General features: G+C 57.8%; 1 protein-coding gene across 3 annotated transcripts; it reads right to left on the reverse strand.

Annotated features, from left to right (window-relative positions):
• Positions 1-7,271: 7,271 nt before the first annotated feature.
• ARRB2 (arrestin beta 2) lies at positions 7,272-15,330 on the reverse strand. 3 transcript variants are annotated; one of them, XM_023243690.2, is made up of 15 exons: positions 15,203-15,330; positions 12,581-12,611; positions 11,841-11,901; positions 11,691-11,735; positions 11,311-11,507; positions 10,962-11,021; positions 10,514-10,581; positions 10,232-10,367; positions 9,951-10,035; positions 9,707-9,779; positions 9,293-9,430; positions 8,399-8,482; positions 8,219-8,298; positions 8,054-8,108; positions 7,272-7,761 (listed from the first exon to the last, which is right to left on the reverse strand). In XM_023243690.2, exons 1-15 carry the CDS (start codon positions 15,223-15,225, stop codon positions 7,668-7,670), a joined length of 1,230 nt encoding a protein of 409 aa, XP_023099458.1. In that variant the 5' UTR covers positions 15,226-15,330; the 3' UTR covers positions 7,272-7,667. The 3 variants fall into 3 exon arrangements, with proteins under 3 accessions (XP_023099458.1, XP_023099456.1, XP_023099457.1); XM_023243688.2 differs by lacking the exon at positions 15,203-15,330 and adding an exon at positions 14,638-15,188; XM_023243689.2 differs by lacking the exon at positions 15,203-15,330 and adding an exon at positions 14,638-15,189 and having other exon boundaries at positions 7,667-7,761; positions 8,425-8,482.
• Between the last annotated feature and the right edge of the window lie 2,540 nt (positions 15,331-17,870).

Raw genomic sequence — 17,870 nt, forward strand, 5'->3', positions numbered from 1 at the left:
AAGAGAGAGGGGAACTAATAGCAAAACTTTAGATAGAAGCTGGAAAACCGAGGACAAGTGGTAACCGATTTAGTAGTGAAGTCGTAATAATTAAGCCGCCAGTAAAGAAAACCCAAAAGCAACTTGATTCACTCTTTTTAGTAAATTTTCTAATGTTTGTTTATTTTTGAGAGAGAGACAGAGTGCGAGTTGGGGAGGGGCAGAGAGAGAGAGAGGGAGACACAGAATCTGAAGCAGGCTCCAGGCTCTGAGATGCCAGCGCAGAGCCCCACGCACAGGAACCTTGAGATCATGACTTGAGCAGAAGTCGGACGCTTAACCGACCGAGCCACCCAGGCACCCCAATGTTTATTTTTTTGAGAGGGAGAGAGAGAAAAAGCGAGCATGAGCAGGGGAGGGGCAGAGAGAGAGGGGAACAGAGGATCCAAAGTGGGCTCTGAGCTGTCAGCACAGGGCCTGACACGGGGCTGGAACTCATGAACCGCGAGATCATGACCTGAGCAGAAGTCAGACGCTTTACCGACTGAGCCACCCAGGCGCCCTGCAACTTGATTCACTCTTTTTTTTTAAATTTTTTTTTTAATGTTTATTTATTTTTAAGACAGAGACAGAGCATGAACGGGGGAGGGGCAGAGAGAGAGGGGGACACAGAATCGGAAGCAGGCTCCAGGCTCTGAGCCATCAGCCCAGAGCCCGACACAGGGCTCGAACTCACAGACCGCGAGATCGTGACCCGGGCTGAAGTCGGACGCTTAACCGACTGAGCCACCCAGGCGCCCCAATTCACTCTTAAATTAATGCACAACTGGGGTAGAGGTGATACTAAAGTGAAGCAGGTTATTTGAGGTAGTTAGGACCCCCACCCCCACCTCCTGCCCAGTCTTTTCCTTACCGCATACATCTTTGCAGGTACTCAACCCCATCCCATTACTGGAGGTTTCTTTGTTGAAGATGGAAACAGAGGGTCTTTGGTTCTGGAAGGCGCCCAGGGCACAGTTGTATTGAAAAACAAGATCGGGGCGCCTGCCTGGCTCATTGGGAAGAGTGCACGACTCTTGATATCTGGGTAGAGAGTTTGAGCCCCATGTTGGGTGTAGAGATTACTTAAATGGAGAAGTGTAAAAAAATAAATAAATTAAAAAAAAAATAAAACAAGGAAAGTGAGAATAAGGGAAGGTTTACATACTGAGCTGTTTCCGATCTGGGATTCTGTCCTCCAGCTGCGCTAAGATAGAGGCTAAGAACGCAATGACACAACAAAACAGAACTTCATTTTTCCCCAGAGAACGGTCCAGTGTGGGTAGTTCAGCACACTTCACGGGTCATCCGAAGATCAAGGCCAGCCCTGCAACTCTGCCACTGTGTATCCCACAGTGTGGTCTGCAGGCCAGCAGTGCTGATGGCGTTGTTAGGAATGCAGATCTCAGGCCCAACCACAGAGTTTTGTTTTGTTTTGTTTTGAGAGACAGTGTGAGCAGGGGAGGGGCAGAGAGAGAGGGAGCACAGAATCCGAAGCAGGCTCCAGGCTCCGAGCTGTCAGCACAGAGCCTGACGTGGGGCTTGAACTCATGGACCGTGAGATCATGACCTGAGCGAAAGTCAGATGCTCAACCGACTGAGCCACCCAGGTGCCCCCCCCCCCATTTTTTTTTTTTTTTTTTTGGTAAGTTTATTTACTTATTTTGAGAGGGAGACAGGGAGAGAGACAGAATCCCAAGCAGGCTCTGCATCACCAGCACAGAGCCCGAGGTGGGGCTCGAACCCACAAACCATGAAATCATGACTTGAGTCAAAACCAAGAGTTGGACACTCAACTGACTGAGCCGCCCGGGCACCCTCCCCCCGCCCCTCCCCAACCACAGAACTTCAGAATCAGTATCTGTGTTTGAAGGTGCTCAGGGGATGTGTGTGCACAGTGACATCCGAGGAGCCCTACTGCTCTGGGGCATCGCCATCTGCCCTGTCACAACTGGGCTGCTGATGTCCCTGGGTCGTAGCCAGCAGCGAGGGGCAAGAAGAAGTGGGGAGGGGGGTGTACCTGGCTCAGAGGTCTGACTAGGAAGCAGCCCAGATCGTTTCTACTCACATTCCACTGAAGAAGACAGTCAGACGGCCTCACCCGGCTCCTGGTTTCTAGGAAATCCAGTCCTTCCCCAGGTGGCCAGGTACCATTCTCGAACATGTTAGGGGAGTCGTGGGCCTCACAACAGCCAGATTGAAGATGGAATAAAGACCTTAAGGTCTCAAAGTTCTCTACCCAGTTCCCTTTCTCAGGAGGTATTTAGAAGAAGACGTGGAAGAGGAAGATACGGGATCCAGGTCGTGGGGAAGGCCTTCAACACGGGAGAGGCGCAAACAGGAACACCAGCTGGGGGGGAAGTCCAGGGTGACGGGCATGGAGAATGGCCCGCTCAGCCCGGAGCAGGTGAAGGAGGCTTCTGGAAGGCTGTCTTCATGGAGGGGGAAGAGATAAGCGTCTGTTTTGTTTTGCACGTCCTGAGAGGATATATAGACTTTTGGGGGGAGAGTACAGGGCAGCCTTAGTGATGAATTCAGAGAAAAAGCACATTCTTGAAATGATAGTTATTCAGGGGAAACTAGAAGAGAGAGATCATCGATATCCCGCGCGTGACAACTGTAGATGACGGATGTGTGAGCATAACAATGGAAATACTGAGTATTGACCCAACCCCCCGCCCCCCCCCCCCCCCCCCCCGAGTATGGGATGCCCGGGCAGGATGGTGAGGGTTCCCCGGCCGGGGGGAGGGGCAGACGGGAGCTCAGTCTTCACCTCGTGTGCTGGGACGCCGGTAGGTGATGCTTACAAAGCAAGAAGTAGCAACAGAAGCACATTGTTTGGAGATCTGGAGGTGAATACCGAAAGATACATCCGAAGGGGGTGCAAGCGGTTGCCCGTGAGGAGAAAGGAGCCGGAGAGGGAGGGGGTATAGGCCTTGTTGCACCCGACTTCCTAAGCTGTGTGCACATATAACTTGGAACATAACAGCGCAGTAAAAGTGAAAAGGTAAGGAGGAAAGGAATAGGGATTTGCTTCGTGTGGAAGAGTGTCTTTTCTCCGGTGTCCTTCCTTCCTTGAATAGAAGCGACTTGCGAGGGTTTACGGACCTGGGAGGAAGAACCAGTAGAGAGGGGCAACGGTTGAAGTTGGGGGGGGGGGTGGTTTGATGAATCAGGGTCTCAGAGGACTTGGGAGGGGAGAGATCTGAGCACAGGGGGAGGGATGAGCTTTGGACAGGAGAAGGCAGCTTGACCTTGGCTGTACAGAGAATCGGGACCGATGTCCGTGTTCGTGGGGAGGAGGCGGGAAATTGAAATCATTCATTCCCGTTAGCCTCATCTCCATGAACCACAGAAGGTTGTTCGCTATGAGCGTGAGGAGGGTTTGGAATGTAGTCAGTGGGACTTGAGCCCGAGAGGGAGGTGACCAGGAACACAGAGAGGGACGAAGGGTCATCAGGAATTGAGGGCCCAGCCGAGGTTAGAGACCATAAACTGGCAGTGGCCCCAAATGTGTACCCAGTGCCCCGCAGTGTTGGCACGTAGCAGGTGTTAAAAAGCATTTGTTGAATGAATGAGTGAATGAATGAGTGAATGAATGAATGCATGTGGTTGTGTGATTTTTCTCTGGCAGCGCTCCCTGGCCCTGTGTTGGAGCGGGGCACTCAGGGTGGTGGGTGGACAGAGCCGGGGGCTGGGTGGGGGTGGGTGTTGAGAGCAGGTGTTTGAAAGAGGTTGAGGGTGCTGATGAGATCCGGTTGGTATCGTGGGCTCCAAGTTCAGTCTGGAAAGAAAAGCTCCAATTGCAAGGGAGCAGAAGGGTCAAGAGCTTTGCGACAAAAACAAAAAAAAAAAAAAAAACAAAAAAAAAAAAAAAACAAACAAGAAGCCATTAAGAAGTGAATTTTTTTTTTTATTAAAAAAAATTTTTTTTTAACGTTTATTTATTTTTGAGACAGAGAGAGACAGAGCATGAATGGGGGAGGGGCAGAGAGAGAGGGAGACACAGAATCGGAAACAGGCTCCAGGCTCCGAGCCATCAGCCCAGAGCCTGACGCGGGGCTCGAACTCACGGACCGCGAGATCGTGACCTGGCTGAAGTCAGACGCTTAACCGACTGCGCCACCCAGGCGCCCCAAGAAGTGAATTATTAAAAATGTCAGAAGCAGGGGTACCTGGGTGGCTCAGTTGGTTGAGCATCCGGCTCTTGATTTGGGCTCAGGTCACGATCCCAGGGCCCTGGGATTGAGCCCCGTGTCGGGCTCCACGCTGAGTGTGGATTCTCTCTGCCTCTGCCCCTCTCCCCTGCTTGCTCTCTCTCTCTCTCACTCAAATAAAAATAAAATATCAGAAACAAAATACTTTGAGTGACTGCACAACATTGTGAGTGCACTAAATGCCACCGAACTGTATACTTTACAATGGTTAATTTTATGTTATATGAATTTTACCTTAGTAAAAAAAAAAAAAAAAAAAATACCCTCTGCCAAAAAAAAAAAAAAAAACAAACAAAAAATAAAACAAAAACCCTAGAAACAAATTCAAAAGATAATGACAAATCGGGAAAAATATTTACAAGATATATGACCAAGGCTCTATTTTTTTTAGTATAGAAGAGCCCTGAGGTACATTAAAAATAAAGTGCCCCAATAAATTGGGTTTTATCCTCACTCATCATCAAATAAATGCAAATTAAAACTCAGATGATACCGTGTCTCTCACCTGCTTGATTGGTAGAATCCAAAAGACGCTCACCTTCTTTGACCCAGCAAGTCTGCTTTTAAGAAGTTGTCCTGGGGCGCCTGGGTGGCTCAGTCAGTTGGGTGTCCAGCTTTGGCTCAGGTCGTGGTGTCGCGGTTCACAGGTTCGAGTCCTGCATCGGGCTCTGTGCTGACAGCTCAGAGCCTGGAGCCTGCTTCGGATTCTGTGTCTCCCTCTCTCTCTGCCCCTCCCCCACTCATGCTCTGTCTCCCTCTGTGTCTCGAAAATAAATAAACATTAAAAAAAAAAAAAAGAATGAGGGAGATCTATATGTATCGCTACAGAAAGGAATGTTCTCCCCGCCTCACCACCAGGGAAAAAGGCAGGTGTAGAAAAGGGCTCACGGTATGCTGCTGTCCGTTCAAAACAGTGCAAAATATGTATTCCACTCAGACAGGTGTGACTGAGTCTGAACAGCATCTTCGGAAGAGTAACCAAGGAATGGGCGATAGTGATTCCTCTGGAAACGAGGAAGGGCTTGGCTGGGGATCAGGACAGGAGGGAGCCTTCTCTTCACTGTTTAGCGTCGCATACGGTTCCGATGTTTGTTTGTTTAAATCATGTGCCCCTTTTTCCTTTTTAAAAACATTAAAAAACATAAAAAGCTTAAAAAAAAAAAGACACCGTTTCTCAAATTGTGTGTCAGTTCCCCAAATCCACACTGGTGGGTTCCTCCTGGGACCTGCCGAACCAGAGTCTGGGAAGGGAGAGCCTGGGGCTCCGAGTTTTCATTGTGCCTCCCGGAGGGCCCTGATCCCCCTGAGAAGGTCGAGAGGTCCGTGGGCCAAGGAGCGAGCTCCCGGGAACCAGAGGGATGCCAGCGGTTCCTCCTCTGTGACCAAAGGCCAGGGTGGGCGGGGCGGCGGACTCTGCAGAGGGGCGCACGAGGTCACTGGCGTTTTGACAGGACTCAGACCTGTGGGTAAACGGTGGTCTGACGTGAGGCGGTGAGCCGTAGGCTAGAGGCCTGTGTGAGCTGCCCCGCAGGCCCCCCAGCCCCATCTGGAACTACTCTGCCCTTGGCCATCTCCGTCCCTCAGTCCCTCTGGCCTCTTTTAGTGCCTGGAACGCGCCCTGTCCCCGCGCTCGCACTCGGTGCCCGGGATGCTCCAGCCCCTCTTCGCCCGCGGGTTCCCTGCTCAAAGGTCACTTCCTCCGGGGAGTCTTCCCCAGACCCCAGCCTGGGTCAGAACTCCCTGTCGCGCGTTCTCGTGGCTCCTGTGCTGCTCCTTCGGAGCACACATGCTGTCATCAAATAACTAGGGAGTGGTTTCGTGTTTGCTTTGGTCCCTGCCACGCCCCTCTCCTAGGCCCGGCACCTAATAGGGACTTAACGCCAAGATCTCGTTCATGGAATGGATGATTGGGCCTTAAGAGAAAAAGGGGAGGACGGGTGGGTGACAGAGTGGGTGACGGAGGTGAGGCACGCCAGCGGGGTGGCGCTCAGTCCCCGCCGCCCAGCTTGGGACAGTGGCCAAGCCTCAGGGAGTGCCTGATGAGCTCCAGGGGGCTGCCTCTGGGACCTGCCCACAGCGGTGACCCCCGCGGGCCGCCCAAGCCTTGGCTTCTGGGTTAGAATGAGGGTGGCCAGGCAGGCCCCGCGGGATGTCTGGTGAGCCCGGGGTGGGGGGGGCTCCCACCAAGCCCCAGGAATGGAGTGGGTGAGCAGTCACACAGCGGTGGAAATGGACACACTGTCACAGCAGGTCACTGCACAGTCACATGTGTCAGCGGCGATAGGGAAGCGTCTGTCTGCCCAACTCCCAAGGGTGGCTGGTCTACAGGGAAGTGAGGTTTTGTTTTTTTTTTTAATTTTATTTCTTTAAAATTTTTTTAATGTTTATTTGAGAGAGAGAGAGAGAGAGAGAGAGAGAGCGCAAGCATGAGTGGGGGAAGGGCAGAGAGAGGGAGACACAATCCAAAGCAGGCTCCAGGCTCTGAGCTGTCAGCACAGAGCCCAACGCAGGGCTTGAACCCATGAGCTGTGAGATCCCGACCTGAGCTGAAGTCGGACGCTAAACTGACTGAGCCACCCAGGCGCCCCAAATTTTATTTCATTTTAGAGAGAGCAAGTGAGCAGGGAAGAGGGGCAGAGCGAGAGAATCTTAAGCAGGCTCCAAGCCCAACATGGGGCTCGATCCCACGACCCTGTGATCATGACCTGAGCTGAAATCAAGAGTCACGCTCGACCGACTGAGCCACCCAGGCGTCCCAGGAAGTGAGTTTCTATTTCCCCTACAAATGACTAAGTGTATTTCGTGGCTTTACCAAACGGTACCTGTGAGTCTGGACTGACCGAAGTCAGTTTCTGTGTTGCCCTTGGAACACAGTCACAGCCCGTTCGATGGGACGTTTATTGACAAGCCTTGTGCCCGGCACTGTGCGGGGACACAGGAGAGGCTGGCTGGGTGCTCGGCCACGAGCACAAGTCACAGACGAGCACCTGTGTGCCCTCAGCAGCTGCACAGAAAGCACATACACTCGCGCCTATTAAAACGTTTATTTTCTTCTTTATGCTCAGAAACAAAGAAGTGGCCTCACCCCCCACCCCAGGGTCTCCTCTTGAAGGAGAAGGAGGCAGAGTGTGTGTGTGTGGGGGGGGAGGGGGATGTCGGATGTGGGAGCTCTCTCCCCTTCTCCCTACTGTCATTCCCCTTTCCAGGACCCCCTCCAGAAGATGCAGGTCTGAGCCACCCGCTGGGGGGGCTGTGGAGGCACAGCTGGGGTCAAACAAGTAATGCCCACGGTCAACAAGAGAAGGGTCCAGTGCGTGTCCGGGAGCCACAGGCGAGGGAGGACGGAGGGGTCCGCCAAGGACTCGGTGCTGAGCGCAGGGAGGGCGGCCGGGCTGGGACCCTCCCCCTCCGGCCCCGCCCCCTCCACCCCCTCTAGCAGAACTGGTCCTCGTAATCCTCGTCCTTCATCCCCTTCAGCCGCAGGCGGGCGAAGTCCTCGAACACGATGTCGTCGTCTGTGGCGTAGCTTGACGGTGGGAAGCAGGGGTGAGGTGAGGGCTCGAGACCCTCTTCTCGGTGCCCCCGCCGCCCTCCCAGAGACAGGGGGGCCCCAGCAGCAACAGGACTGGGCGTGTGGGAGAGAAGGGACAAAGAAGGGACGGTGGCAGGCAGCCTCCCACGGAAGGCTAGGCCCTGGGGAGGTGATGTTCCAGCCCTCGCCCGCCCCCACAGGGGACCGTGGGGAGAGGGCAGGTCTGGGAGTCCCGGAATCCCTGTCCAGAGGGCTCAGGCTAGGAAGGCAGGGGAGGGTCTCTTACTTGGTGTCAAATTCAATGAGGTTGGTATCCACGGGGGCGTCTGTCTCAGGAGCAGCTGAGGCGAGGAGAGGGGGCGGGTGGGTGGGTGCTGGAAGGGCCAGCTTTTCTCCACCGGCCTGGCTTCAGGCCGTCCCTTTGGGGGCTCGGGGTGGGTGGCATACTCACCTGTCTGGGGCCTGGGGAGGGTGATGTGATCGTGGGGCTTGGGGTGCATGAGGACAAAAGGCAGCTCCACAGAGACATCCCTGGGTTGGGGGCGGGGGGGGAGGGGGAGACGCAGCATGAGGGGCCAGCACGGCCACGCCCGGGAAACAGTGCGACCCCGCGCTGCCCCGCCGCACTCACCCGCCACGAGCCACCACCAGCTTCACCTTGACCCTGTAGGACACCAGGATTCCCAGCACCTCCTTGTTGGCGCCCTCCTTCACGCTGCAATCAGGGGGAGGAGCTAGACCACGGCCCCCCCGCACCCCGAGGTCTCCCCCGCGGGCTCCCATCAGTGTCTGGGCGCTGGCCGCCAGGGCTGCGCTGTCCTCACGGCCGAGCACCCCTCTGCACAGAACCCTCTGGTGGCTTCTCATCGCTCGCAGTAAAAGCTGAAGTCCTTGTGACCTGACAGTCTGCGCTGTCTAGTTCTGTTACCCTGACCCCACCCCGACCCCTGTCCTGTGGTTCGCTGTCACCACGCTGGCCTCCGGCCCGCTGTGTGTGCTCATGCAGTGTGCCCTCGCACACGGGTGCCAGTGCTGGGGGGGGGGGGGGGCGGAGAACAGGACCCAGCCCTGACTCTGCGAAGCTGTGGCCGTTGGGGGCTGCCCCCGCCCAGAGGCGCCACAGCTCCTCCCTCTCGCTTCCTCCCACAGACCGGGCCCGGGCCACCTTGGAGTGGGCCTGCCGCTCCCTCTGCCCGGAACACCCCTTCCTTGCGTAGGACGACTCCTGTGCCTCTGGGTCCTTACTCCGAATTCACATCTGGGTTATGCCTTCCCCAGCCACCCTGCTTAAAGTTAACAACCCCCCTGCCCACACCCCTGCCTTATATCTGTCTTCTCTGCCTTGCTTTTTCTCAACGCCGGTCTCCGATCTGCCCGCCCGCCCTGCCTAGCATCTCCGGTCTGTCCTGTGCCCGGACACAGCCCTGGCTCCCAGGACAGAGCCCGAGAGGCGCAGCCGGCACTGACCGCGCCAGTGGCTCCTGGTCTGCAGGACAACCCCCTGCCCCCACCCCGCCCCCCTCACATGGTGCTGGAAGCCAGGTTGGTGTCCTCGTGTTTGAGCTTCCCGTCCAGGGCAAGACCCCGCTTCTCCCGGTTGTCGCTGAGCAGCGGGGTGATGGTGTATACCTTGCAGAACGTGGAACTGGGCGACACCTGGTCACTGGGGAGCGGGGGCGAGAGGACGAGGCTCCAGGAGGAGCCGGGCCAGGTGACGAGGTCGCTCCCACCCCCCGGGGGCTTCGACCCCACGCCAGCCCTTCTCCCTTTGGGCACAGCTCGACCCACCCAAGGAAACGAACGGCTCAGAGCCACCAGCCTGCGGAGGGAAGGCCCCCGTAGGTGGAGACAGTTGGGGACAATGCCATCCCCACCTCACACCCTCCGGGGCCTGCTGTTCTGCTCTGAGGCGGGGGCCCGAGGCCATTCTGATACTCACTCTTGTTCGATCTGAGCCACAGGACACTTGTACTGGGCGGTGCTGAAGAGGCAGATGTCGGCATACTGTCTCACTGTGGGGTGGGGGGGGTTTAGCGGCTGAGCAGGGGGTGCACACTGCCGCCCGCCGCACTCGGACCACCGGCCGGCCCCCCACCGCCCCCCGGCTGGGCCTCTCACATCAGGGTATGTCCTGGGGCTGAAAATCGCTCCCCTGAGACCCCCTTCAATCCCCCACCTCCTACCAGAGACTTTGATCTTCTTGACGGTCTTGGTGGAGTTGTTGGTGACGTGGACGTTGACGTTCAGGGGCTCCCCGTGGTAGTACAGCTTTTGAGGGGATGCGGTCGATTTTTGCGGGTCCCTGTTGTTAGCGTGCCCCCCTCCCGCCACGCAGACACGTGGCTCCCTCTTCCTCTAAACCCAGGCCCAAGCCCGGTGGACATGCTGCCCTGACAAACGGCTCCAGCCCTCCCCCGAGGATCCCTCTGCACTGTAGCACCTGCGTCACCCTCCTGCACCCCACCTCCTTGTCCAGGGAAGCCTCGAGGTGCAGGGACCGGTCAGACATGAGGAAGTGGCGTGTGGTTTCTGCTGAGGGCTGGGGGCCGGGTTTCTCTGGGGCAAATTGCACCTTTCGGATCACCAGCCGCACAGAGTTCCTGGGGGTGGGGAGGAGGGGTGGGAGGGGCCGGGCCTCAGACACCCAGACCGCCCCCCCCTCCCCCCGCCACCACCTCCCACGGGCCTGGGGCTCCTGGGAGAGGGGAGGACACGATCAAACCATACAGGGGCTCGGTTCCCTCACCTTTTGTGGCTTTTCTCTTCTAGTGATTTGGCACAGAAGGCTCGGATCTCAAAGTCTACTCCACAGGCCTCAGGAGGAGGAGAAAAGGTCACGTCTTACACAAGGTCCCCTCTGCCACCACGCCCTTCCTTCCCTCCTCTTCATCAGGGACTCTTGCCCCATCACAGTCTGAGGAGTGTGGGGCCTGGGGCTCCGTCCCCCCGCCTCTGCTAAAGGCCCAGTACCTGGCCGAGTGAGCCCCGGGGCTGTTCCGGGTGAGCCCCCATACTCCCCATGGGCGTGCGGCTCCTGAGTCACACGTGAGCGGTGACCCTCCCCCACACACCGTATTTCCACTGGGGACGGTTCCCACCCTGCTTCTCCCTGACAGCCCCCCTCTCGGGTGTGCCCCAGGCTCCTACTGGGCCCTGTTCTGTCCCAGGAGCCCTCAGAGCCTTTCCTGCTGTACCTTCCCCGTGTCCTCTGGGCCCGGCTGCAGCGTGACGGAGCAGGGCAGGTTCTGGGGGATCTGCGGCAGAGGAAAGAGGAGGCTTCAGTTCTCCCAGAGAGCCCCCAAATCTCTCTCCCAATCTCAGCTCAGAGGCTGGAGGAGGCCGGGGGGTGAGAAAGTAAGAAGGAAGGGGCCCCTGGGAGGAGACAGAGACAAGGGCTTCCTGAAGGCAGGCAGAGTGAGGGAGGTGGGTCTGCTCCCCCTCCCACCCTTCTTCTAGATCTGCACCTGACAGGCACCTGGCCACCCCCTCCCCCCACCTCAGTCCCAGACCCCTTGCCCCGCAGAGGGTGAGGGGCGTCCTCACTGTGAAAAAAAAGGGGTGGGCGTGCTGGCCCAGCTTCCTCAGCAGCCGGTCCTGAAGGCGGGTGGGGGGCCGGGGCGGGTTGGGCATGGGGGGGAAGGCCTGGTAGGTGGCGATGAACAGGTCTTTGCGGAAGGACAGGCCCAGCACGTCCAGGTCCTCGCGGCCATAGCGGAAGGCGCAGGTGAGGGTCACGAACACTGGCGAGGGAGGGCCGGGCGGGGCGGTCAGGACCCCCCCTTCCCCAGCCCCCCAGCACCTAGCCGCAGCGGCTCCTTCCTGGGCAGCGCGAAACCTGCCCGAATCCCACTCCCACTGCCTTCTCCGCCCTCTTTCTGGGGCCCCGTCCTCCTCGGCCGCCCCGACCTCCCCTCGGCCGGTACCTTTGCGGTCCTTCAAGTAGTCAGGGTCCACGAGCACCACGCCATCTGGGAAAGGGACGCCGCTGCATGAGCTCATTTCCTGTCAGGGCCTCTCCTCCATCCCTCGGCCCGGGGACTTTTTCCCCTCTTGGGGGACGTGGGCACACTTACCTACGGGGTCCACTCTGTCCAGGTGGTCTACAAAGTCCCGCTTGCCCAAGTACACGGTGAGCTGAGGATGCAGAAGGGACACAGGGAAGACAGGGCAGATGGGTGCAGGGCAGCAGAGCCCTGGAGGGGCCGTCCTGCCCGTGGCCTCCCCAGGCGGGGGTGTCCCCCCGGGTTTCCTTCAGAGCGGGGGATGATAGTGGGGTTTCCCAGACTACCCGACCTTGAGGCTTTTGTCACACCTCTGCCCACAAGTCAAGCAAGTGTGGTGTGTGCGCGGGTGCGCGCGTGTGCATGCGTGCATGTGTGTGTGTGTGTGTGTGTGTGTGTGTGTGTGTGTGTGTATGTGGGGTGGGGTGGTGGGGCTTGGGGAGGACTTGCCCCAGGCAACCAGTTAGAAAGCAGGCTGTGGTGTCACTCCTCTGGGATTCACAGGCCATAGCCTGGGGGGTGCTAACTGTTCCCACCCCAGGCACCCTGAGCTGGGCTCCTAAGAGGGTCACAGCTGGGGCTTGGGGCTCCTCCCCCTTCATCTGGCCTCAGGCCGGTCCCCACCCAGCCCGTGGCTGAGTGCAGGGGCGAGCAGCCTTTGCGGCGGCAAGGGGCTTCAGGAGGGAAGGAAGTGGGCTCTCAGCTGTCACAGGAAGTGGGGGCTAGAGGTTGGGGATCATCTAGGCGCGGGCCGGGCCTTGCTCGGGCCCACAGAGGGCTGGGAGGAGAAGCAGCATGGCGGACCGACTCACCTTGCAGTTAGGGCTCGACTTCTTGAAGACCCTAACAAAACAGAAAGGGAAGCCCCACTGCCTCCGTCAGACTCGGCAGGGACCTCCCGAGCCGAGCCGGCCTGAGAGGCAGGGTTCTCCCGCCCCCAGGATTCAGCCCGGAGGCTTCCGGGCTTTGCCAGCCCTACCCCTCCCACTTCTCACCAGAAGGGTGGCCATAGGTCCTTAATGTTCCCGGCCCCCCCCCCCCCTTCCGTGCACTCTCACTCTAGGTCCCCTCCTGTGGCAGTCAGTAGTCACTGGTTGCCCAGAAACCACCCAGCCTCTTCCCAGAGGACATCCCCCGGAGGGACCCGGATAGGCAGGTGGTAGTTGTGTCGGTCTGAGACCGAACCCTCCACCTGTCTTCTCTGGGCTCCAAAGACAGCCAGAGTACCTGGAGGGCAGTGGCCCTGGCTTTCGCTCCTGAAATGGTTTCTACCTGGAGGCACTACTTAAGCGCGGCCCTACTCCGTTAACCTCCAAGGGTTCCCCATCCCTGATCTCAGCAGCCTCGAAGCTCACTTGTCTTTGAAGGCCGAGCCCAGATATCACCTCCTCCAGAAGGCAGAGCCAGCCCGGACTCCCGTTACCCCCCTTTTTTCGGGGGGGTTCCCGTCACACTTGCTGATGTTTCACTGGTGGTAAAACTTGTGATAGCGTGTCCGGGCAGTTAGCTGTGGACCATGTGTCACTAGGTAGACCGTGGACGTCACAGACCTCATCCAGTCGGGCATCCCCAGCACAATGCCCGCCGGACCATGAAGATGATGGTGCGGGCTGACATTTAGCGGGGGCATGTGTTATCTCATTTAATAGTCTTAGCAACCCAACGATGGAGGGCCTAATAGTTCTATTTCACAGGTGAGGAAAAACGAGGGCACAGGAGAGGGGAAGGATTTTGCCTAAGGCCCCAGAGCAAGTAAATGGTGGGATTCAGATGAATCAGAGGCAGTCTGGCTCTGAGCCCATGCTCTTTGTCAGGAAGCCGTTACACTCTCCTGTCTCTGCAGTTGGGCTTAAGTTCCTTGAGTTGAGGGGGATTCTCGCTTCCCAGAGCTGAAACGCTTGAAGCCCCAACTCTACCCATTGCTGAGAGGGTAGGTAGGTGTCCAGAGACCCCTGTGCTCTGGCCACTTGCGGGCCTGACGTCACTTATCCCAATCCGCTCAGCCGCGATCCCTGGAAGGGTCCTCGGATCTCCTGCCAACCGGCCCATCCTTCCTCCAACCCTGCCTTCTCCCCACCTAGTTTTGCTCTTACAACTTCACTTCCCCCTTCTTCCCAGAAGGTCAAGATATCCAAAGGCCATAAGGCAAAGGGTATGGAAGTCCCTGGGTATCCCCATGCAATAAGGGAGAGTAAGCGCTGATACGGCGGCAGCTAGAATAAAGCACCACCTCTTGACCCAACCGAGGCTGGCCAAGGAGGCAGATCATGGGGGTGACCGTAGGGGGCCCGCAGAAGCAGATGTTCTCTCCGTTTCCTGTGGCCCAGAACTGGATGGAGGTGGCGGGAATTGTGCCAAGTCAGCAGTCCCCCCTCTGGTCCATCCATTCCCCTCCCTGAACCACATAACGGAAATTGGGGGCCTCCCTCAAGTCAGCGACTTCCCCTTTCTCCGGGGGGTGTTTGAGCCCTGATCCGGGACATCAGGCCTGCCTCTGGTCATCTCTCTCCACTACTGCTCGACTTGCTGCTCAGAAGCCTGGGTTCTCCTACTCTGTGGCTGGGGAGCGGCGGGGCTCCTATGATCATCTTTGGCGGAACAAGTGACAGCCCGGTACCAGGGCCCTGTTCCCGATCCCTTCTGGACAGAGGCACACAGCCCCAATCTTCTCCTCTTTTCCTCCTGCTCCCCAGGGACTCAGGCATTCACCCACTGCCCCCTTGGGGGTGCTGGGCCACAACAGGAAGTGGATTTTGCTAGAGACCAAAAAAGAGAACTCGGGGTATCAGTGGAAGGAAGGAGCCTCGATTGCACAGAAAACATCCGGGGAGTGGATGGCGTGCCCAGGGCAGATACTGGCTTCCCTCACCTCCGGGAAGAGGAGTGAGGCCCATAAGCGGGGAGGGTCGTCATGCACTCCGCTCCCCCAAGATGAAGCTGTTGCTCCTGGCAACCTGGGGTAAGGCAGAAGTTTGGAAGCAGAGCCACCTGGCCCTTGGGACAGCCCGACTGCCCGTGGGGCATTGGACAGGAGGCTTTCCAGCAGCTCGGGACGAGTCTGGGGAGGGGGGATCCCGTCCCGGCATCCAGCCTTCCCATACCCGACCCCTCGGGGCTGGCCACCTGCTCCTCCTCCTTCCGCCCCTGCATCGCAGCCCGCACCGGAGAGCCCAGTCGTTCGGCCCCCACATCCCTGCGAGAACCCAGGCGCCGGTTTCCTGGTCCCCTTCAGCCCTCGCTTTCTGCACAGGGGCCCGGCATGCGTCCCCCTCGTTATCCTCGAGGACCTGGGCGTGCGGCCCCGGATGGCTGCCCCCTAGGGACCCAGGCGTCCGGCCCCCGGATTCTCTCCCGGGTGCCCTTGTCTGGGGACCGTCCCGGCACCAGCTCCGAGCCGCCGCCCACGTCCCGCCGCGTGGCCCCACCTCCCTTACCTGGTGCCCGGTTTCTCCCCCATGGTGCGCGCGCCCGCCGCCCGCCCGGTCCGCGGCTCGCTCGCAGCCTCGCAGCCCTGCTGCCAGGTCCCCGCTCCTCCCCGCGCCACTGCGCACGCGCGGCTCTTTCTCCTCCCCCCCCCACCCCACCTCCCGCCCCTCCGGCCCCCCTCCGGGCCCGGGGAACCGCGGCCAGATGCGTCAGCCCGGCTCGCGCGCGCCGCACCGCCGCCCGCCCCCTCCGCTCAGACCCGCGCGCTGATTGGCTCCGCCCCCGCGCCCGCCCCTCCGCAGCCCCTCCCGCCGTCCCGAGCGGTAGGAAGGGGCGGGGGTCCCTCCCGCGCGCGCGGTCCCTGCTCCCCGCTCTGCCCGCCCATCTCTCCGCCCCTCCGCACCCGCTTAGGAACGATTGGGCCCCGTGGAACGACGGCGCCCGCCTGCCGGGAGCTTAGAGCCCGCTGATTGGCTCCCCGCGTCCAGGACGCGGCGGGGGTCCCCTCCCCTTTGTTTGCTTTCTCGGCGGCGGCGGAGGCGAGGGAGGCGGCGGGGGCGGAGGAGCGGGCGCCGGCACAGTCTGGGAAGGAGGGCTCGGGGACGCACACGTGGGTGAGCGGTTCCAGTTGCGTGATGCTCGCTTCAGCGCGCGCCGCTCGCGCGTGCTCGCAGCCTTGGCCCGCCCTCCCGCCTCTCGGTCGTGGTGTGTCAGCACCCTCTGGTGTCCGTCTTTGGTCTTCGCGGGGTTCCTTTGCCTAATTTCTCTGACCACCCAGGCCTGTCCATCTGCCGTCTTTGCAGCGAGCATCCGTGCGTCCATCCATGCCTGTAATGTGCTAGTCACCGTGCTGGGCGATGGGGACACAGACACGAGTTAACATGGCCCCCGCTTCCCTAGTACAGTTCGGGAGACCCATAAACAGGCATCATGATCCCAAGAATACAAGAAAAGAGGTATGACTCAGAAGACACAGCGACTGCCAGCGCTTGACTGGGGCAGGGACGGAGGGGACTGTACGCTGTCCGAAGGAGGAGACATTTGAGGACAATCTTTCTGACGGGTGGGCAGAAAGGGTGTTCCCCCAGAGAAAGGCAAGGCACGTCCCGTTCTGAAGTGTTCGTGGGGGTCGATGGGAGGAGAGCGACTGGAACAGAGTGTGAAGGATTCTGCAGAGCCGGTGAAGGAACGAGACTGAGGTCCTCCCTGGAGGAGGCGGGGTGGGGGAGGGCACATGGATCCAGTAGTGGTTTTTTTCAAGCAAAAGACCGGCATGATGAGACTTCTCCTTTAGGAGGATAATTCCGGGCAAGGTGGAGGATGGAGAGAGCGGGGCAAGGTTGTCTAGACTAAAACTAGTCAAGAGATGGTGAATGATGGAGTGAAAGGGAGGAGGGGCTGGGCTGAGAGTCATTTCTAGAGACGGGGGAGGATGGTGCATTCCTGACATTTCTGGACTTAAGGGGCTCATGTATTTCTCCTTCTTCCTTCCATCTCTTTTCCCATTCTCCCCCTGTCCTTCCCAGCCAGGTGAACTAACTTCACACTCCCCCCTCCATTTTCGATGTGACAAAAAGTAATACGCACAACACGACAGTTTCTGAGATCACCTTTAAGGCTCGAACACAGGCTCTCAGTTCCATCACCACCTTCTAAGCTCGCCTTTCACACCTTTCAAGCTGTAGATCAGACACTTCTTTTAGACTCACAAATCACAGGGTGCCTTCGGCTCAGGTCATGATCTCACACTCCGTGAGTTTGAGTCCCGCATCGGGCTCTGTGCGGACAGCTCAGAGCCTGGAGCCTGCTTCGGGTTCTGTGTCTCCCTCTCTCTCTGCTCCTCCCCTGCTCGTGCTCTGTCTCTCTCTGTCTCAAAAATTAAAAAAAAAATTTTAAAACAATTTAGACTCACGAATCACTTTTGTCAAAGGGTCATGACCAGAAGGTAATGAGACCTATATTGCTACCTCTCTAAAGTGATTTTGGAACTGAAGGGTAGTGGTCTTATGACACGAACGCGACTGCATTAAAAGATACTAATATAAAGAAAATTTCAGACCGATACTAAAGAAGACTAGAAAGAATGAAAGAGATACACCATTTTACTTTATAATGATGGGAAAAACCATCAGTATAAAGATGTCATTTCTTTACAAGTTGTCCTTAGATTTAACACCATATGAAAATAGCAGTGGGAGGCTGGTCCAAAGGTCGTGACTTATCTCAAGTGATTGTTCCCAGTCTGATCTAACTCCTCATTTGACTCCCTCCCCCCAGCCCTTTCTCACTACTGCACCTGATTAGACTTTAAAAATAAATAAATAATGGGAATGCAAGCTGGTGCAGCCACTCTGGAAAACAGTATGGAGGGGTGCCTGGGTGGCTCAGTCGGTGAGGCATCCGACTTCGGCTCAGGTCATGATCTCACGGTTCGTGGGTTCAGGCCCCGCGTCGGGCTCTGTGCTGATGGCTCAGAGCCTGGAGCCTGTTTCAGATTCTGTGTCTCCCTCTCTCCCTGACCCTCCCCCGTTCATGCTGTCTCTCTCTGTCTCAAAAATAAATAAACATTTAAAAAAAAAAAGAAAAAAACAGTATGGAGATTCCTCAAAAAACTAAAAATGGAACTACCCTACGACCCAGCAACTGCACCACTAGGCATTTATCCACGGGATACAG

This window comes from Felis catus, chromosome E1 (genome assembly GCF_018350175.1).
Source record: "Felis catus isolate Fca126 chromosome E1, F.catus_Fca126_mat1.0, whole genome shotgun sequence".
NCBI classification, from domain to species: Eukaryota; Metazoa; Chordata; class Mammalia; order Carnivora; family Felidae; genus Felis; species Felis catus.